Source organism: Gopherus evgoodei, chromosome 4 (genome assembly GCF_007399415.2).
Source record: "Gopherus evgoodei ecotype Sinaloan lineage chromosome 4, rGopEvg1_v1.p, whole genome shotgun sequence".
NCBI classification, from domain to species: Eukaryota; Metazoa; Chordata; order Testudines; family Testudinidae; genus Gopherus; species Gopherus evgoodei.
In genome coordinates this window covers 111202900-111223874 of record NC_044325.1, presented here as the reverse complement: position 1 = coordinate 111223874, position 20975 = coordinate 111202900, and the positions used below count along the sequence as shown (strand labels likewise).

At 37.8% G+C, this 20975-nt stretch overlaps 1 protein-coding gene across 1 annotated transcript in view; it reads left to right on the top strand.

Moving 5' to 3' along the window:
• Positions 1-20975, top strand: part of KCNQ1 (potassium voltage-gated channel subfamily Q member 1) — a 564083-nt gene that overhangs the window by 390125 nt on the left and 152983 nt on the right. The window contains 1 exon segment of the mRNA XM_030560570.1: positions 11467-11542. Coding sequence (XP_030416430.1) covers positions 11467-11542 — 76 coding nt within the window.

Genomic DNA, 20975 nt, shown 5'->3' with positions numbered 1-20975 from the left:
GTTCCTTACCCAATTCTATCAGTGTTCTGCAGTATAAATGAGATGCTGCATTGTAAAGAGAGATTATGCTTCAGTCTTGAGACATTAAACCAAGGTCCACAATGTCCTGGCCATCAAATACCTATTGTGCTTCACCTTACCTATTGCTGAGCTTATACTGGCTGTTACATTTGCATAGAATCATAGAATATCAGGGTTGGAAGAGACTTCAGGAGGTCATCTAGTCCAATTCCCTGCTGAAAGCAGGACCAACCCCCAGCTAAATCATGTCTAGGCGCAGATTCAGAAAAGCACTTCAGCATGTGCTTTACCATCCTGTTCTAGACAGCATTCAGGCATATGCTTAAGTGGCATTGAGTTAAGTAAATCTTAAATTCTGTTCTAAATACTTATGTTCTCCTGAATCACTGTCATAGTCACCAACTATCATTAATACCATATAAATCATTGTATAACCTTCAGCGTGAAAGATGCTCTACAAATTTTTGTTCTCTTCTGAAAATGCTTTTTATTAGCAAGTACTCTGTTTTTACTATTAGCCAAACACATTAAACACATTTCTTTATTAGGTTTCAAAAGACATTATACTGTATATTTCATGTATGCAGTGTTGCTTTGTCTCCACATTTGTTAAGAAACCACAAATCAAGCTAACGATTTTGTCTCTAAAGCAAAGGGGGATGGAGATTGATAAATTACATAGGTGATTTCTGACTTAAATCCATGTTAGGTTTGATTTGGTTTGGTTTTTAAGGGAGCAGAAGTGAAGGCTGGTGTCAAATAGAAATAGGAGTGCATTGAAGGGACACTGTTGGGTTTAAAATTCATATATTTAAAAAAAACAGATTTCTTTATCTGTTACTAATGGAACTGAGAGAATACTGGAGAAAATCCCGCAAATATTAATTCAAATTTTTAACTAATATCCTTTGGCTATGTTCACATTCAGTGAATAGTATAGCCAAATATTTTATTGGTGGAAATGATAATCAAAAGATTGAGTTTGAAGGGAATATAGCAGAGTATTCTTGGAGAGCTTGAATTTTGAATTTGTAATTTATAGTATTCACATTGAAAGCCAAACCATTACCTTCCCCTAATCAGGGAACAAAAACAATGTGCAATCTATAAATCTAATCAAAACTGGCCATATTTCTAACATTAGGTATGTGCAACAAACTACAAACCAGGAATTCATCACAGAAATTATTTAATGGTGATACTGAATGATTCAGTAATTAGAATAACGAATACGTTTGAGAAAATCATAAGTTGTTCATGGACAGTTTGCAAAGAGAAAAAGGCTAAGTTAAATGAATACGTTATACATGACAAAATTACTTGCCCAGATCTAATTACTAATAACACTGTTGATTATTAAAACTGAAAGAATTTTAAAAATCTTGTCACCACTTATGCAAAAAATAAACAGTGCATTTAACCCAGTGTGGTCATTGAAAAAATAAACTAATCAATTTCATTTGTGTTTGCAGTCAGTTTCTAATCCCATATTAGCAGGAGACTGGAATGTTTGGGTTGCAAACACTAGAGGGAAAGTTATTCCTTTAAAAATAAGCAGTTTCCATACGTTTGAAAAGACTATAGAAACATTTCATTTAGTCTTAAGATTTGGTCAAGCCTATTTTCATTCATTCTAAATTTTGGACTCATATTGTCCTGACAATGTCATTGTACTTTTCCAACACTTAGGGCAGCTTTCAGTAATACAGCCTTAAGATGTTTTAATGAATCATTTATGGGTGAGGTTCTTTTGCTGAGCGCTCTCAGTAAATCATAAAGTTTCTTACAAAAGTCTTTCTTAAATATCTGAAGTAAATAATGGTTGCCAAGTTCCAACAATGAATAATAATAATAAAAAATAAAAGAAAGCTGGGTAGTACACATTGTTTTCAATAGCCAGTTACTCTGATTTCAGTCTCTAGTACTGTGGTCAAGCATTTCCTGTTATATAATGTATGAAGATGCAACTTAATCCATTTCAACCCATCACATTTAAAACATTGTTCACTAATGAGCAGCTCCCTCAAGCATAATGTGCAAGGAATGACAGAATGTGTGAAAAGACAAGAATAACCTTGGCCCATAGCAAATTCAATACTGAAAGCCTCTAGAGAACAAACGATGAAAGATTTCATTAGACTTAATGCACTAATGAAATGGCTTAATGTAGGTATTCGGAATCTCTTCCACCAGATTTTGTTACAAGGAACAATTTTCTGTGCCTGTGTGGAAAATGGCCAGTTCACTTGCAAAGTGTATTATTAAAATCTGATGTGTTAAAGATAAAGTTCAAGTCTAAATAAAGATTAGTGCCAAAAACTTCAAGCCAACCCACTTCAGACTTCGTCCTTAGTGCTTTATTTCTGTCTAAGGTCAAAATCCAAGAAGACTGCAGAGGATTTAAACATGCTTGAAAACTGAGCTCAACTTCAACTCAGTGATAGATTTATAGAAAAATGGGCGTTTTGTACAAAATATAAATCTGTGACTCTCTCCTGCTAAGCTTCAGAGTTCTCATAGAGCTCATTCAGAATAGACAATGTTGAGCTTTAACCTCAGATAATATCAGTGTCTGTGTACCTTGGAAGGACTGTGGCAAACATGATGGTCCTGATGATAATATATTGTGCAAGTGAGCAAAAAATACAAACAGTATCAACAGGAAATTAGCACCACCTTTCCTTTGCCTCATTGCTATAATATTTACATTAGTTCTAAATCAGTATGTGAAGCATTTTCCTGAAATGAGCATGTGAGCCACTATTTAATGCAATTACTAAAGAATTTATATGAAATTAAGATTTTTTAAATATAATAAATGCTGCCTCTAAGTGAATTATGCAACTTTTTAAAAATAAACAGACAAGCAATGCAAAATCAGAGAATGTGTTCCAAACCTGTGTCGTGAAGACTGTGACACAAATCAACAAAAGGCAGGAAATTCAAAGTTTAGGCTGCCAATCCATCCCTGAGCCCATGTTATTATGAAAAACAAACAAACAAGGAAACCACATTGACGTGTGCTCGGGATGGAGTGACAACTTTAAATTTGGAATTTCCTGGCTTTTTTTTCCTGAGTAGGGTATGACAACCTATTTTAAATAGGAACAAAAAAAGGAAAGAAATCTCTTGAGAAACATTGAAAATTGTATATATTTTACCAGTTTACTACATATTTAGTCATCATTTCTAAGAATATATTACAGCAGGTACCTAATGAATTGTAGCTGTTTAAATTCATTATGTAGATAATTTTCTGTATCTTAATTATGATGCATATTGTTAAATTAGTAAAACACTGCACATATGCAGTGGCCAATTCCATAATATTAAATAATTCTCAAATTGTTCATTTTTAATGCCAGTGTTGTGTACCCTGTTATGGACTAACAACCTCTTGAAATTTTCCTTTTTTCCAGAAAAAATGTTGGATTTTTCTTGGAGTACAAAAATAAGCAAACCATTTAGCTTGTTTTCTTCCTGCACTTAAGAAACCCATGTAGAGATTGCATTCAGAAAAGACATCTTCATGGAGATACTTTTTTTGACCTTGATCCTGCAAAGCAACATCTCATGGGAAGTTCCACTGGCTTATTTGCAGTACTGGGGCCTCAGTCCCCAAATACGCAATCTGAACTGCTGGTGTGGACTGTTGCACCTGTGCAGAATCCCATTAACTTCACTGTTGGTCTGTGTAAATTTAAGATTACAGGATGGGGACATACCTTTGTAAATGCATTATATTCTAGGGAACTATGGGTACGTCTACGCTACGGGATTATTCTGATTTTACATAAACCGGTTTTGTAAAACAGATTGTATAAAGTTGAGTGCATGCAGCCACACTAAGCACATTAATTCAGTGGTGTGCATCCATGTACCAAGGCTAGCGTCGATTTCTGGAGCATTGCACTGTGGGTAGCTATCCTGTAGCTATCCCATAGTTCCCGCAGTCTCCTCCGCCCATTGGAATTCTGGGTTGAGATCCCAATGCATGATGGTGCAAAAATAGTGTCGCGAGTGATTCTGGGAAAGTGTTGTCATTCATTCCTTCCTCCGCGAAAGCAACGGCAGATAATCATTTCGTGCCCTTTTTCCCTGGATTGGTCTGGCAGATGCCATAGCATGGCAACCATGGAGCCCGTTTTGCCTTTTGTCACTGTCACCGTATGTGTACTGGATGCCACTGACAGAGGCGGTACTGCAGCGCTACACAGCAGCATTCATTTGCCTTTGCAAGATAGCAGAGACAGTTATCAGTTGTTCTGTACCGTCTGCCATGCCATTGTAAATTGGCAATGAGATGACAGTTATCAGTCATTCTGTACCATCTGCTGCTGTCATGCGTGCTCCTGGCTGAGATCGGCCAGGAGCACAAAGACAAAAATGTTGTACCTCCTTTATGTTGTATCTAAAAATAGAGTCAGTCCTGCCTAGAATATGGGGCAAGTGTGCTAGAGAACCAGAATACTAGAGAGCACAGCCACTCCGTGTCAGATCCCACAGAAATGATGAGCTGCATGCCATTCTAGGGGGTGCCCCTGCAACAACCCCACTCGTTGCTTCCCTGCTCCCCCAACCCTCCTGGGCTACTGTTGCAGTGTCCCCCGCCATTTGTGTGATGAAGTAATAAAGAATGCAGGAATAAGAAACACTGACTTGTTAGTGAGATAAAATGAGGGGGAGGCAGCCTCCAGCTGCTATGATAGTCCAGGCAGGACATTAAATGGTGCGGGGGAGAGGAGCCCAGCATCCCGCTGCTATGATAGTCCAGGCAGTACAGAATCCAGGCTGATGGAGCTTAGCCCCCAGTTGCTATGATGAAGATGGTTACCAGCTGTTCTGTACCATCTACTGGGAATGACCGGGAGTCATCCTATTTTTACCCAGGCGCCCCTGGCCGACCTCACCTGAGGCCAGCCAGGAGCACTCACGGGCTGATGATGATGATGGATAGCAGTCATCTTGTACCGTCTGCCACCGGGGAAGGGAGGGGAGAGGGTGCTGCTGTTCAGTGCTGCAGCATCGCGTCTACCAGCAGCATGTAGTAGACATAGGGTGACATATAAAAAAGTCAATAAACTATTTTTTTCCCTTTTCTTTCACGGGGGGGAGTGAGGGTAAATTGATGAACTATACCCTGAGCCACCCAGACAATGTATTTGACTCTACAGGCATTTGGAGCTCAGCCAATAATGCAAATGCTTTTCGGAGATTGCGGGGACTGTGGGATAGCTAGAGTCCTCAGTACCCGCTCCCTCCCTCCATGAGCCTCCATTTGATTCTTTGGCTTTCCGTTACGCTTGTCACACAGCACTATGCTGAGTCCCTGCTGTGGCCTCTGTCTGATGATTTTTTTCAAATGCTTTGGCATTTCGTCTTCTGAAACGGAGCTGTGATAGAACAGACTTGTCTCCCCATACAGCGATCAGATCCAGAATCTCCCTTACAGTCCATGCTGGAACTCTTTTTGGATTTGGGACTGCATCGCCACCCGTGCTGATCAGAGCTCCACGCTGGGCAAACAGGAAATGAAATTCAAAAGTTCATGGGGCTTTTCCTGTCTACCTGGCCACTGCATCCGAGTTCAGATTGCTGTCCAGAGCGGTCACAATGGTGCACTGTGGGATACCGCCTGGAGGCCAATACCATCGATTTGCGGCCACACTAACCCTAATCCAATATGGTTATACCAATTTCAGCGCTACTCCTCTCATCGGGGAGGAGCACAGAAACCGGTTTAAAGAGCCCTTTATATCGATATAAAGGGCCTTGTTGTGTGTATGGGTGCAACATTAAATCGGTTTAACGCTGCTAAAATCGGTATAAACGCGTAGTGTAGACACAGGCCTCTGTTATAAAAAAGATCATTTGGTCAAAGACACGTTTGATCTCTCTTAGAGCAAGTGGCTCCACTACAGTATTTGCTGAGCATTATAAATGTCTCACTAGTGAATCAGCATATGCTGTAGGATTATCTAAAGATCTGCAGCCCTGATGTTATACTAAAGGGGTAAGGATATCATTTCAGCTTCAGAATTCTGATTGGCTGGTGAAGAGTTTATTGTTCCTCTAAGTGGAACTTTCCATTATAGCTGAGTAAATTAATTGCAAAAGAGGAAAAGAAAAAAATAACAAAGAAAGCCCAACAGCAGAGATTCTATGTTGTGAAATTCATCTCATGTGTGATATGGATGCTTGACTCACAAAGTTTTGTTTTAGGTTTTTCTCACCCCTGACTCTGATATTATGAGGAGTGCCTCCAACAGCCATACATTTTTACTTGATGTTAGAGTGCAAATAAAAAGCCTTGTCTATAAATGTCAGAATATAAATGCTGTTGGTTTGTGTTAATCCATTGGCCCTACTGACCTAGTATTGCTGTCAGCTTTCAAGGGATTATTAAAAATGCCCCTGTAAGTATATATACACCGGTCAATTCAGAAGCATAATTCCCATGACATTAACAATTCCAGTGTTATATTTGTTGTTCCAGAGCTCCGTTCCATGTATTAAAGCCCACTGAAAATCTCATGTGATCTGTGTACAGTGTTTGTGAGTGTCAGAATATATATTATTGAATGCAGCTGTGCTTCCATTACATTTAAAGGATTACAGTCAAGTTGACATGACCGAATGTGGTGTAACATATTGTTCATCAACTGTTTGTCAAGGGTAAACTGATTCTGATCTATCTCAGCAAATTGCACACATGGTTTTCACTGATAAGCATAAATCCTTTAAAGAATAACAAGTGTGCCTGTCATTGTTATGCACTTGCTTTCTACTATCATAATCTGTGCATGCGGACGTTGTACACAATTGTCAGCTCTCTTGAAACATGGGTGACATTTTCATTTGTTTTGGTTTTTAAATGTCCTGTGTTTTTATGTGATTTTTATAAAGGAAAAAAACATTAGTGCCTGACATGGGACAGATAACCCTGATTATTTTTTATTTTTTATTTTTTTATTTTAACTGAGTGCAGATAATATGTCCCTAGATGTACAAAGCACAGAGAAAGAAGAATGTCTGTGTAAGTGGCATACAATCTAAAGCCCAAATCCTGCAAACATTTAGGCATATGCTTGACTTTACAGAGGTGAGCAGTTCCATTGAAGTTCAATTTAGTCAGCTACAGTCAGTGGGATTATTCACCTCTGTAAAGTTAAGCATGTGAATAAAAGTTTGCAATATCAGGGACTATGTTAAACGGATCTGTAATTGCCAATGACATTCCTTTTTGTTGCCAGCTCTTGCAATTTCATTAAAGCCCCAGTTGCTGAAATCATGACATTGCATGAGAATCTCAGCTTTCATTTAAAAAAAAAATGGTTTCTGGCCCCCATTGGTTGCAGAGAGAGGCTTGAAAACATAAAGCAAGTGCACCCATAAAGACTCAGAAAGTCAGAAGGAACCAACATTTATTTTATTTATTTATTTTAATCTCATGATTTTTAAGCCAGTCTAATTATTTTTGGGGCATGGACTTAATTTTTTGACCCCTTGGGTGGACAATACTGAGACTATTGTGCTTTTTTCTAATGTGTAAGTGGGTTTTTTTTTTATTGTAGTCTTTTAAATTAGGAACATTAAACTTATTTACAAAGATGGTTCACGGGATTGTTAAAGGGATACAGAGTCTTTCATTTCTACAGCATGAAACCAATTCATTTCAAATTAGATTTACAGTGTCTGAAAATCATTAGCTCGCTGATGGTTGCTCAGTCAGCTATGTGAAATAAATTCTTGGTTCAGATACAAGACAATTGTCACAACTGATACCAATGGACAGTCCCAAAATTATGGCCGAAAACCAAATGGACATTAGAACGATAATATCCTTCCCACCTCCTGAGATGATCCCGACAACAAGCCTACAGTGCATTGCAAGCTTGCCATCTGGAAAGAACACTTGAGCCATTAGAGTTGTCTTTCAGTAACATTAAATTCACTTAAATAAAGAAAGAGGAGGAGGAGAGTTCAGAGAAAGAGCGAGAGTGAAATAACTGTGAAACATTGCTGGGAAAGGGGGAAAAAAGCCTTACCTGGCTTCTGTCCAGCATAATGCATGCTGGGATGTCACCTGAAGCCACAGTCAGTGATTCTCTGTGGGTCTGGATTTTACAGGCATAAAAATGTTGAAGCTTCATTTTAAGATAATGATGGTGTTGACTACTTCTCTTGATTATTAGGAGCACTCATATTTACTTGCAGGTCACCTCAGAGATATCCAGTAAGTTCATAACACTATATCATAGAGTCTCATGCATGGTTTTAAGTAAATATACTTGCAAAAGGAAAATGTCTTTTTTTTTTTTTTAATAACTCAGCTCTCCCTCCCCCTGATCCTACCCATGAAATATTTATAAAACTTTTTCCCAAAGCTAAGCAAGTCCAAACCTGTGAAATTTAGGGGCTAGATTTTCAAGAGTGCTCAGCTCCCAGCTAAAAGTGGTCAGATTTTCAGGAGTGTGCAGCTAGTCATGAAAATATTGCTTAGAGAATGAAAATGTACTGTATAGCTGGTTGGCAAATATGCACATAGGAAGAAGTCCCTGAAATTATAGATTTGTTAATGCATCCACTGTCTACCTAGAGACTACAGGTATGTCACAAATGGTCATACAATCAAATATTGTGAGTTAATGTTTAAACTCTACATTTACTAAAGCATTTGTTACCAGTTTGCAGAAGACATCAAACAACCAAGAATCATAACCTTGGCTACTAATTAAAATCCTTATTTCTTTCTTTCACTCCAAAAACATTTAATCTCTGGGAAGTAGGAGAGCCTTGTATGCAGGGACTTTTTTCAATGTTAGCAAAACAACAAGTGTTATGTGGGAGTTTCTAAAGGGGTTGTGGTATAGAAGAATAAAAGAAATGTGTGAATTTTCTGTTTTCCTTTCAGAGAAGTAAACATTAGCATTAAACAAAGAGCAATTAAAAACGGATGCACTGGAAAACCTTATGTGGTGGGAAGGAGAAGGGGTTATGAAAACAAGAGGCAATTTTTACCAGGTTAAAAACTAGCATTTTTCTGGGGAAAGCTATTTTAACTGATAAATGGAACAGTAATCCATCACCAGAACCAGATGGTATTCACCCAAAAGTTCTGAAGGAACTCAGATATGAAATTGCAGAACTACTAACTGTCCTGTGCAACCTATCTCCAGAGATAATCCTGGCAATTACAGGCCAGTAAGCCTAACTTCAGTACCAGGCAAATTGATTGAAAATGTAGTAAAGAACACAGTTATCAGACTCATAAATAAACACAGTGTGTTGGGGAAGAATCATCACCACTTTTGTAAAGGGAAATCGTGCTTTGTCTGTCTATTAGAATTCTTTGAGGGGGCCAACAAATGTGGACAATGGTGATCAATTTATTATAGTGTTCTTGGACTTTAAGAAAGCCTTTGACAAGGTCCCTCACCAAAGACTCTTAAGCAAAATTAGCAGGCATGGGATAAGAGGGAAGGTCCTCTCATGGATCAGTAACTGGTTAAAAGACAGGAAACAAAAGGTAGGAATAAATGGTCAGTTTTCACAATGGAGAGAGAGGTAAATAGCAGAGCACCCCACAAATCTGTCCTGGGTCCAGTGCTATTGAACATAGTCATAAATGGTTTGGAAAAGGGAGTGAAGTGTAAGGTGGCAAAATTTTCAGATGATCCAAAATTACTTAAGATAGTTAAGTCCAAAGCAGATGGCAAAGAGATACAAAGGGATCTCACTAAACTGGGTGACTAGGCAACAAAATGGCAGATGAAATTCAACGTTGTTAAGTGCAAAATAAAGCACATTGGAAAACATAATCACAATTATGCATACAAAATGATGGTGTCAAAATTAGCTGTTACCACTCAAGAGAGATCTTGGAGTCGTGGATAATTTTCCTGAAAATATCTGTTCAATATACAACCGTAGTCAAAAAACCTAACAGACTATTAGGAAGCATTAGGAAAGTGGTAAATAATAAGACAGAAAATATCATAATGCCACTATATAAATCCATGGTGCACCCACACCTTAAATACTGTGTGCAGTTCTAGTTGCCCCACCTCAAAAAACATATATATGAATTGGAAAAGGTGCAGAGTAAGACCATTCTGTATGAAAATGGTTGGTTTTCCAGATAGGGAGAGGAGCAAATTTGTGAACATTTGCAATATTTCCCAGAAGGTGGAATTTCACCAATTACACTGTGGAAAAACTGTTTGCTGGAGGAAATGTGTGGCTACTCAGGAAAAATCAGATTATGTGTAGTGCTGACCATACTGCTGAGCTGTGTTCTGCAAGAGACCTAAACATGTAAAGGACCTTGTTGTGAGAGATTCCCATCCCAGGGAGGGTACGAAGGGTGTCAGCTCAATATAAAGAGAACGCACTATTTAGCAGCAAATGAAGTCTTCATGTGTGTAAATATGGCTTTATAAACAACCATTACTGATAATAAATGACAAAGAAAATACATTTGGAAAATCTAAGTAACGTCAGCACTGCTCTACTGCTTGTGCCCTTTAGTAGTTAGTAGAAGTACTGAATACTACTGGGATAAAAGTCAAAGTAGCCCAGTTTAAAATGATGTATTTATAGTGGGTAAGTGTCTATAACACTAAGTGTTTTTCATTTGTTATAGATGAAGAATGACAATTAAAAAGAAATCATTTGAATAAATCGTAAACATATCTGATTATAATTTTAAGAAAATATATTTATCACATTTAAAATATTTTAAAATATAATTAAAAGTATAAAGAAAAACCTGTCATTTTTATAATCTATATTAAATAAAGTATAATGTTTAATACTATGTGTTGTGAAAAGCAAAAGCTTTATGGTAATCAGTTATTATGAAGTACTTAGCATTTCTTGATTCTATTTTATTTGTGTTTATAGGGGACTTCCATATGTTACTTATTGTTAACGTTTCATATACTGCTATAGTACAATTCATGCAGTGATGGTTTTTCTAAAAGTACAAATTAGTGCAAGTGAAGGAAAACTTGCAAAAGATCTGGAAAGAAAAAGCTATACTATAGGCGACGATACTAGGGTGCTTGTATATAAAAAAGAAACCTGAGAGCTAAAGTTCTAAATGCTCATGTCTGGGGCTTTTGAGAGAAAGAGAAAGCAGGAGAGGTGGGAGAGGGCTCACTTGACACAGGGAGAGATTCATATGGTCACCACTTAACGTTGTGCAATACACTGCATCCAAGCATAAACCGTAGAGATAAAATTCCAGATTTTAAAAGCTTCTTTTTTTTTTTTTTTGGTATGTGTGGTCTCAATAATGGTGTGTTGTATCCACAGAAGGAATTGTTGCTTCTTACATAAACATTCACTTGTCACTGAAGCACTTAATGAAGGTTATTATCCTTATTATATGGCTGGAGATGATCTCTTTCACTGAACTCACTCGTCTCATTTTTCCTACAGGCTGCGAGAACACCACCGTGCTGCCATTAAGGTGATACGACGGATGCAGTACTTTGTAGCAAAGAAAAAATTTCAGGTACGTTTTGAACAGAGGGCTAGTTTTCTAAATAAGCCCTTTTATACTCCTGGCTTATTGTTTCTTCTATAAATGTAAGAAAAAGAGACTAGCACAATTCATATCAGTAATGGTGAGTCACACCCACTATTCTCTCCCTCCTTGAATAGGGTGGTTGTTCAGCATCAGGTTAGTCCACTGTGGACACACTGGGAATAGGCTAACCTGCTGAAATGCAGCCTGAATTAAAATGTTGTTTTCTGCTAATGGACTTGACCTTTCACCTGCTGTTATCTCCATCTCCTTCTTGCAATGCAAACATTCTCATATGTCTTCATTAATTCTGAGTTGTGTGTTATTGTCATGCTGACTCAGTAGGCTTAGAGATTAAAATACTACTTTAACCTTGTTTTCTATCTCATACTCAATGTTAATGAAGTCCCGATAAGGGGCAGGGATGGAAATTTGTTAGCATAGTGCAAAGTTTCTGCTTCGTTTCTTTTGCCCCTCCTATAGAGGTAAAAAAAAAACCTTCAAAGTTCATGAGATAATCAGTTATCTCTATGCCTATAGCCTACATTGACATTTCTTCAGTCTCGTTTCAGTTGCTGGTATTTTGGTTACATAAGCATTTAACAGTGGCTAATTAACTTTGGCCTGGTCAACATAAAAAGTTGCACCTGTCTGTCAAAGCTGTGGGTTTTTTTAAACCAATTTAGTTAACCCAATAGGAACCCCTGTATCAACACTCTGATTTAGAATCGCTTATATCAGTGTAGCTTGTATCAGTAATTCACTAATGGAAGTCAGTGGGCTTTGTGCCTTTATATTCCTTTGGCCTTTTTGCAAATCTCCCCCTATATGATTTAGTTTTACACTGAAAAATATAAGGCCTGAAATGCTGTAAATGAGCTTAGGTCCATTCATTGTACTTGCTACTCTAATTAATAAATATATAGTAATACATTCAATTAATAAATTTGAAAATCCTTGCACAATAGGCGTAAAAGGTAAAATTTTGAAAAGTGCTTCAGTGGCTTAGGAGTGTAAGTTCCATTTTCAAAAGTGACTTAGGCACCATTATTAATAATCATAACAATACTTTTCCCACCTTCAATCCACTCCATCTAAAATGAGTTTGTTACGCTTTCCCTATAAATATTTAAAAGGGGATGGGGACTATTAAAAAGTAGTTGGTCAACAATTATTATCAATCCTTAGAAGCGTCATTTGTTAATAAGAAATGAAATGAGACATTTATTTCCTGCAACCACAAAACCTGGGCCCTCATTTCATCACTGAAATTTATAAACATTATCAAGCTATTTTAATATGTAGGTTGTGTTTAATGATTTTGAAAACAAAATCTCATCTGGAATATTTTCTATTATTGGTGTAGCTGGTAGTGCTGCTTATGGTTAGACTTGTCTGACACTTCCTACTATAAGGCCCTGTCTCCAGTTGCTTATAACTTTACCCAACCTTAACTATTCAGGCTGAAACATTCTTTATATGCTGAGTTTTTGCCACAGGTCACATTTTTGTGGAAAGTTTCAACTTAAATGGTTTAGCTGTTTCTGAGAACAAGATTAAGCAAATATTTGGTGTTTTGCCGTATTAAAAATAATTCTTACAACCGTTTAATTGAGAAAAATCTAGTTCCTCCGTGTTTTGGGGCAGGGACTTGAAATTTGAAGGGGGTTCATACTGGTATCAAAGATTAGTCATGGTATTAACTAAGAGGCTTAGAAACAATAGTTCCACACCTTATTTCTATTTCCCACCCGGGCTTTGTCAAAACAGATTTTGAAAATGCCTGAATACCTTGTACAACATTATCCACCTGGAGAGTAAACTAAAGTCCCCTGCAGCAGATCACTTGATAGATAGAAGCTGAAAAACCATTGGACTGAATGTAGTGGGACTATTCCCTTCACACTTAAAACTTGTTTGTGCTTGGCACTCGATTTGCTAAACTGGCTCCTCCATTTTGCTATATGTTTTGCCATCTGCAAGAAAACATGTTCCAGGCCATCTATCCGAATCCCATAAGGATGTTCTCTATCTTTCCCAGCATTTGTAATTATTCTTGAACAATTAGTCTTAGCCATTCAGAAATTGTAAGTTTACATCTAAATGAAATATACCTCAAGGCCATACTATATGCTAATGATGTGCTGCAGAATCTTCCAGTAAAGTTTTATTTTCAGTTACAAAGTTAGGAGTTGGTTTTCAGAAAAGTTCTAAGGTATTTAAGGTAAAATTTTCAAAAAACCCTACATGACTCAAAGACCACAAATACCATTGAATTTCAATGGGATTTAGGCTCCTAAATTTATCAAGTGCTTTTGAAAACTTCCCACCAAATTGGGAGAAATCAGACATTCTTCCTTTGAATGTACAGTATATTGCAAATCTACTTTGCTCTATTGTATGTCCACAAAGAGGAGTCATAAGGGAATAAAATGTTCAGAGTTAAAATATGTACCAGCTATTGACTCTAGAGTTTCTATTAACCAGTCCAACCCAATGTTTAAATTAATCCAATATTGAATGATGGCACTCTTGAAAGCTAACATGGTAAGCATGTTTAGAATTAGGGTTGTCAAAAAATGTTCATAGAATTTTTTTTTTTGAAAATTTTCTGCCAAAAGCGTCTGCTTTCCACGGAAAATGTATGGGTTTTTTTGTTGTTGAAATGTTAGAAAATCAAAAAACCTCAGCTCAGGTTAATGGGACTACTTGTGCTTAAAGTTAAGTATTTGCAAGATCAGTGCCTAAATATTTTTTTTAAGGGTGCATCCATAAGTATGATGTTGGAAGAATAAAGAAAATGTCCCAAATTTACCCAAAATAGATCTCAGTGCAGCAAGGTTCTTAAACTGCACCAGATGTATTCAGGATACACCTGTCTATCAAATTCTATGTAGCTATGTGTTGTTTTTGAAAAAAGTATCAGTTAACAATGGATGGTTGGACTGTCAAAGACAAATGTCAACTAGAGCCCAGTTTCAAACACTTGTTGTTAAAAAGTTATAATGAGAAAGCAAATGGAGACTACACAGACATTTCTAATGGTGTGAAAAGTAAAAGTGAAATCTTACGCTAAAAGACCACTTTTGAGTAAAGCCGAAATGTATGCACAATTTTGAGGCCATTTTATAACACAACTCTCTAAATATAATGGCATCGTTAGGCACCACCACAGAGAGTAATATTCTTTCCATAGACATTTTAAAACCATTCTATAGAACTCTATAACAAGGATATTATTCACTCATAAAGTCTGTAGGATTGTTTAAAATTGTGTAGAAATTTTTTCACCCCTTAGCACCATTTAGATGCTGTACTGTCTCCACAGGGGTGAATACATCACTGTTGACGAAAGGTTCTATAGAATCTAGTAGACAATGGTATTTTGAGGGATTAAAAAGATCATGGATGGTGCCTTATGTCTTACTCTACCCCTCTGCACAAGAGTGAATTTTATGCATCAGGAACAAATCACTTCTAGTACAGCCTAGTTTATCCACCCTATAATTTACTTTTAAAGCAGAGTACCATTCTTGAATGTCCTATTTAATTAATTCACTAGCATAACAACATTTTTATATCCTATTACAATTGTGAAAGCTTTTAAACTCCTGGACTCAAATTTATGTGCACTGGCACAAATCTAATAAACACAAACAGTACAGGAGAGCAGAACATGATCCTTGAGTCCTCAGTCTAATTTAAAAAAAAAATCAATTTCATTCCAGGTAAGTTTTCTGTTGACTAAATTAGTTTTCTGCAAAAATATCTTTCATTCATGCACTGTAGAATCAAAAATTAAAAATCTGCTGTACATGATGTACAAAGCTAAAAATGCGGCTTGGGGTCCTGTGATGACATGAGGAACTAGTGTCTCTGTTGTGGTTTATAATGATGTCACCAGAAGCTCTTGATGTATTTATAGCCTTATAATTCAAAGTCTTACTACTTCCTGGACTGTATTTTATATGTAATTCAGTTACCTTGCTATCAATCAGGAATTGTGTATGTAATCTTCTATAATCACTGTGAGGTCTCTGGAAAACAAAATAGTTCAAAGCAACTTGTACTTCAAAGGCTGTTGCACACATTTGTACTGTTCGGTTGTGCTTCCCAGAAATTTCCTTAGCATTCGCTTCCCTCTCCCTTGTTTGACTCCTGGAGAACTGCTCTGTGCATGCAGCTGCTGCACATTCAGCTAATAAGGAACAATAATACACAGCTGTGCCTATATTTAATGTTTGTCATTCACTCTTGCGCCTTCTGAAAACTCTATATTTGATGCAAAAATCCTTCCTCACTGTGGCATACCAGCAGCAAAGAATCTTGTGGCACCTTATAGACTAACAGACATTTTGGAGCATGAGCTTTAGTGGGTGAATACCCACTTCGTCAGATGCATGTCATCCCCACGAAAGCTCATGCTCCAAAACGTCTGTTAGTCTATAAGGTGCACAGAATTCTTTGCTGCTTTTACAGATCCAGACTAACACAGCTACCCCTCTGATACTTGTGGCATACCAGGATACAATCCAGACTAATAAGTAGCTCAGTCACCCCTGCCCTGTAACCTGGGGTGCCCTTTACAATGCCTTGCTGCTCACAAACAGCCTCTGGCATGTAAATTACTCCCATCTATGTCTGTGTGTGTGCTGCAGCCAGCTAGCCACAACTTGGCACTTACCAGCCTTAAAAATTACCACAAGGTGACCCCCATACACTTCCACTCCTAGATTTTCCCCCAGAAATGTATGTCCTGTACTGCCAAGCCCTCTCCTGGGCAGTACGAATACATTCAGTCTGTTACTCCTTTAAGAGAATAATATGCACACAACTTGTTACCCCAAATGCAGTTATCCAGACACTTCAACTTGAACACACCTGATTAGATAAAACAGGAAAACAAGTTTATTAACTACAAAGAGAGAGATTTTAAGTAAGTACAAGCAATGAGGCATAAAAGTCAGAAATGGTTACAGGAAAAATAAAGATAAGATGTTCACTAATGCCTAACTTAACAAACCGATTAGATTGAAGCAAAATTTCTCACTACATTCTCCAGCAAATTACTGACCAAACTCTTAGGTCAGTACCTTCTCCCAGAGTCCAGTGCCTGCTTCCTTTGTCTCTTCAGGTGGAGTGAATATGATAGGCAGCGAGATAGAGGGAGGTGCCTTGGGGGGTTTTCCCCTCTTTTTTATAGCTTCAGTCCCTCTCTTGAAAAGCATTTCCAGCTGAGACCCAGGATGCAAAGTGTTGATGTGGAAGGATATTTCCTGCTGGTTTTTTTCACCTGTTTGAACTTCCTTTGTCTTCCTTTCCTTCTGGATGACTCTGTTTACTGTTCAAATGCAAATTAAGCAGAGCACACATCCCTTTGTTTAGGACAGACCTGTTTACCAACTTCTGTTTGGACAGGGTTGTGGAACATGTGTTAATAATACCATACAGGGAAATCTTATAACTTCACAGTGTTGTCACACACATTTTTACCAGGACAATGCTGACCAGCAAACTATGAGTTTTCAAAAGATACCTTGCAAAGCATACTTTGTACAAAGATTATTACAGTACTGTGTTGAGTGTAAATACAGGGTGTATTCTGTCACACTAACACATTTAGATCATCATCATCATCATCATCATCATCAGTAATGCTCCTAATTAGCAAAGGGATGAAACAGGCAATGTCATTGAAAGCTATTGGAACTGGCTTATATATTTGCTTTTTCAATACGGTCGGGCCTGGTTATTCTGTTCCAACTTGCAAATTCTCTTTTGTCAGCCAAGCTAACAAACCTTCCAAGTACTAAGTTATAATCATGATAAGCATTTCCTCCTGAAAGATCATTTACTGTGTCAATTTTTCATATGCCCATCCTAATTAGATAAAGTAAGCACAAGATAATCAGCTCTGACTGTTAAATACACATTCCTACCTAGTAATGCACCTTAACTTTATGCACACAATCTAAGCTTTCCAGGCCTCCGACTTTACTATTCCTTAGCTGAGAGAAGCAGCAGGGTAACTTAAAAAGCAGGCTATAACGTACTTACTCGTTTTGTTATCAGGCCTCCACATCCCATCCCTGTGAGTGCAAGGAATGCAAGACCAAGCCTATTGTTTTCATTTCTGTTAAATTAGACTTGTCTTGTAGCTAAGTAGTTCTGAGTTTAGAGTTTTCAACCTTATTTTACTAGACTCTATTCCGTAACGTCACAGTCATGTATTCAATTTTTTTGATAGTATCGTGTTCACAATATCAGTCCATGGGCAAGATTATTGGCTAGTGCAAATTGATAGTATGCAAATTTATACCAGCTGAGGAACTTGCCCCTTTCTTTGTGGAATCTAAGGGTACGTCTACACTGCAATAAAAAGCCCTTAGCACCAAGTCTCAGAGTCCAAGTCAATTGACTCGGGCTTGCAGGGCTTGGCCTCCTGGGCTGAAAATTGCAGTGTAGGTGCTCAAGGTCAGATTTGCCTCCAGGCTCTGAGACCACCCCCTCCAGTCTGAGTCCAAACAACTACACTGCAAATTTTAGTCCTGCAGCCCAAGTCAGCTGACCTGGGCCAGTCATGGCCTTGCTGTGGGTCTTTATTGCAATGTAGTTGTATCCTAACTAAAGGATTTTTTTTAAAGAGTCAGGTTTCCTGTGAATTCTTCCATCCCTATGTCCATGCTCAGATGTGTCAATATACTCATCACTGCTACTTCCACAATTCTGATGTGACCCAAAAATACAGGAGTTTGTGATTAGCTTTGGGGTATCTGACGAACTGAACTACAATTCCCTTAATAATGTGATTGAACTGAAAAAAGTAAATATGTTAAGAGAGAGATTTAAAAATGAGGTGATTAACTCTAGTAATTTGATAAGTTTATGGGCTAAGGGAGAAAACATTCAAGAGGGTAAGGGAAACTGCTAAACCTATTAGAAGTAGAACTTGAGTCTGCTGAAGGTGTCTGACTTTGAAGATAGCTAAAAGTACTTATGGGTGAACTAGCAGTCCAGCCCAAGCCCTATACAGCACTTAAGTCTCCCTTAAAGCCTCGAATTAGAGCTTAAGTGGAACTGAATCAGTGCATAGGCCTTGTGCTGCCCTCTGCATAGGGGTAAATTGCAGCAGAGAAAACCTAAGAACTGTTCTGTAGCAAAACTTGCACCTGAGAGACACTTGAGAAGTCTGGAAATCAGTTCTCTCTCCAGAAAAGCTCGCTCTATTTCCAATATCAGCTCTTAAAAACTTTAGCTGTTTGAGTGTATTTCTTCTTTAAGAAGGCTGTTGTGATGGTCCTCAAGAAGACTGTACACATTGGGTGTACCACTGTATTAAAATACTGTGTTCTTATTTGATGGCTGAGAACAAACTGTCAATCTTCTCCAAAACAGGTTGGTAGTAATTAGGGTATTGTCCCCCCCAAATGTGCTTTGTAGTCCTCTAAGAGGACCCAAAGTACCAGCTGGGGGCTGCAAATTGTCTTAAGCTTTCCCGTGGTTTAAAAATGAAGCCTTTGATGTTAGGGTGTAAGGAAAGCTTTCAGAATGTGAAATGAACATAACCAAAGCAGAGGTCTCAGCCTGAGTTTGCAGAGAGCCTGCAACAATAGCTCTAAAGTGTGTATTGCCCCATTCGTTTGAATGGTTGCGAAGTCAGATGCTAGCAGTGATACTTTAAAAGTTAGCATTGTAAAATATTTCGTGGCTGATCAAAGCACATAAGAAAGGAGAGGAAGATCTATGCCACTATTTCATCAGAAGGGGCTGTATGGTGGAATAACTGGAGGCATGTGGCAGTGTTGTACATTAAGAGGTGTAGCCTTTAACAGCACATGGAAAGTGTATGTGTGTTGGCAGGGAGAGCACAACTGACTTCATTTTTCTGAAAGAGGATCAGCTTTCAAAAGTTTGGGAAACACTGAATTGGAGTATGAAACATATCAGTGAGAGTTTATTGTATTTTAATGCATTATTTATTTATAGGCATTGTTTATTTATGGGCCTCCAGCATTCATCACTGTAGTAACTCTTTATAGATTAGTGCAACCATGTTTCTTTTACCAGGGGATTTGTTCATTGTGTTGCAGCATACTGGAACTTTTGAGAACTATTTAAGAGTTGTGGAACTTCACCATTACTCAATAAATCTTATTAGAAGCTTTGAAAAAGGATGCTATTTAAACTGCAACTTTAAAAAAAATAAACCCTACCATTGTTTCCCTATTCCATGCACTTGCCTTGGGTCTGATTCCCAAGGGTAGGCCTATTGGACTCTCGCTTGATAGAAACAGTAAAGGCTGTGTTATGCAGCCTAACAGAAAATGTATACATGGTAAACGGTCTTGAAAACAAGAACTGCCTAATGAGTATATGGAGTAGAAACATTTCACACAAGCCTAGGCCACATTACTAATACTATTAAGGAGTCAAGTATCAGAGGGTAGCCGTGTTAGTCTGGATCTGTAAAAGCAGCAAAGAATCCTGTGGCACCTTATAGACTAACAGACGTTTTGGAGCATGAGCTTTCGTGGGTGAATACCCACTTCGTCAGATGCATGTAATGGAAATATCCAGGGGCAGGTATATATATGTGTGCTAGCAAGCAAGCTGACCTCGTTATCTCTAGCTTGCTTGCTAGCACACATATATATACCTGCCCCTGGATATTTCCATTACATGCATCTGACGAAGTGGGTATTCACCCACGAAAGCTCATGCTCCAAAACGTCTGTTAGTCTATAAGGTGCCACAGGATTCTTTGCTACTATTAAGGAGAATGACTTTATGACAATTTGGGGTAATATTGCTGAATCATGAGAGCCCATCTCTCCATACTGTGCAAACTGATAGAAATTTAAATTAGTGGGCTTTTGATATTGGTACAGTCAAATGGCAGCTGTGTAAAGGGGAATGGGGGTTTGAAATAAACCCCAAGGGAAAAGAATTAGTGGTTAGCAGGCAGATGAAGTGCCAAAAAGGAGCAGAATAAATGAATGTATTCCATGGGTATCACCTCCATATGTGTGGAGACAACATCCATTTCATTTTCATTAAGTCTTGGAACACTGGGGAAGTTCCAGAACACTAGAAGAAAGCTGATGTTGTGCCAATATTAAAAAAGGTAAACAGGATGATTCAGATAATCATAGGCCTGTCAGTCTGACATTGATCCTGGGCAAGATAATGGAGGGGCTGATACAGGACTCGATTAATAAAGAATTAAGGGAGGGTAATATAATTAATGCCAATCAAAATAGGTTTATGGAAAATAAATCCTGTTAAACTAACTTGATTTTTTTTTGGTAGATTATAAATTTGGATGATAAAGATGATAGTGTTGATGTAAAATATTTAGACTTCTGGTAACGCATGACATTTTGATAAAAAAACTAAAAAAATATAAAATTAACATGGCATA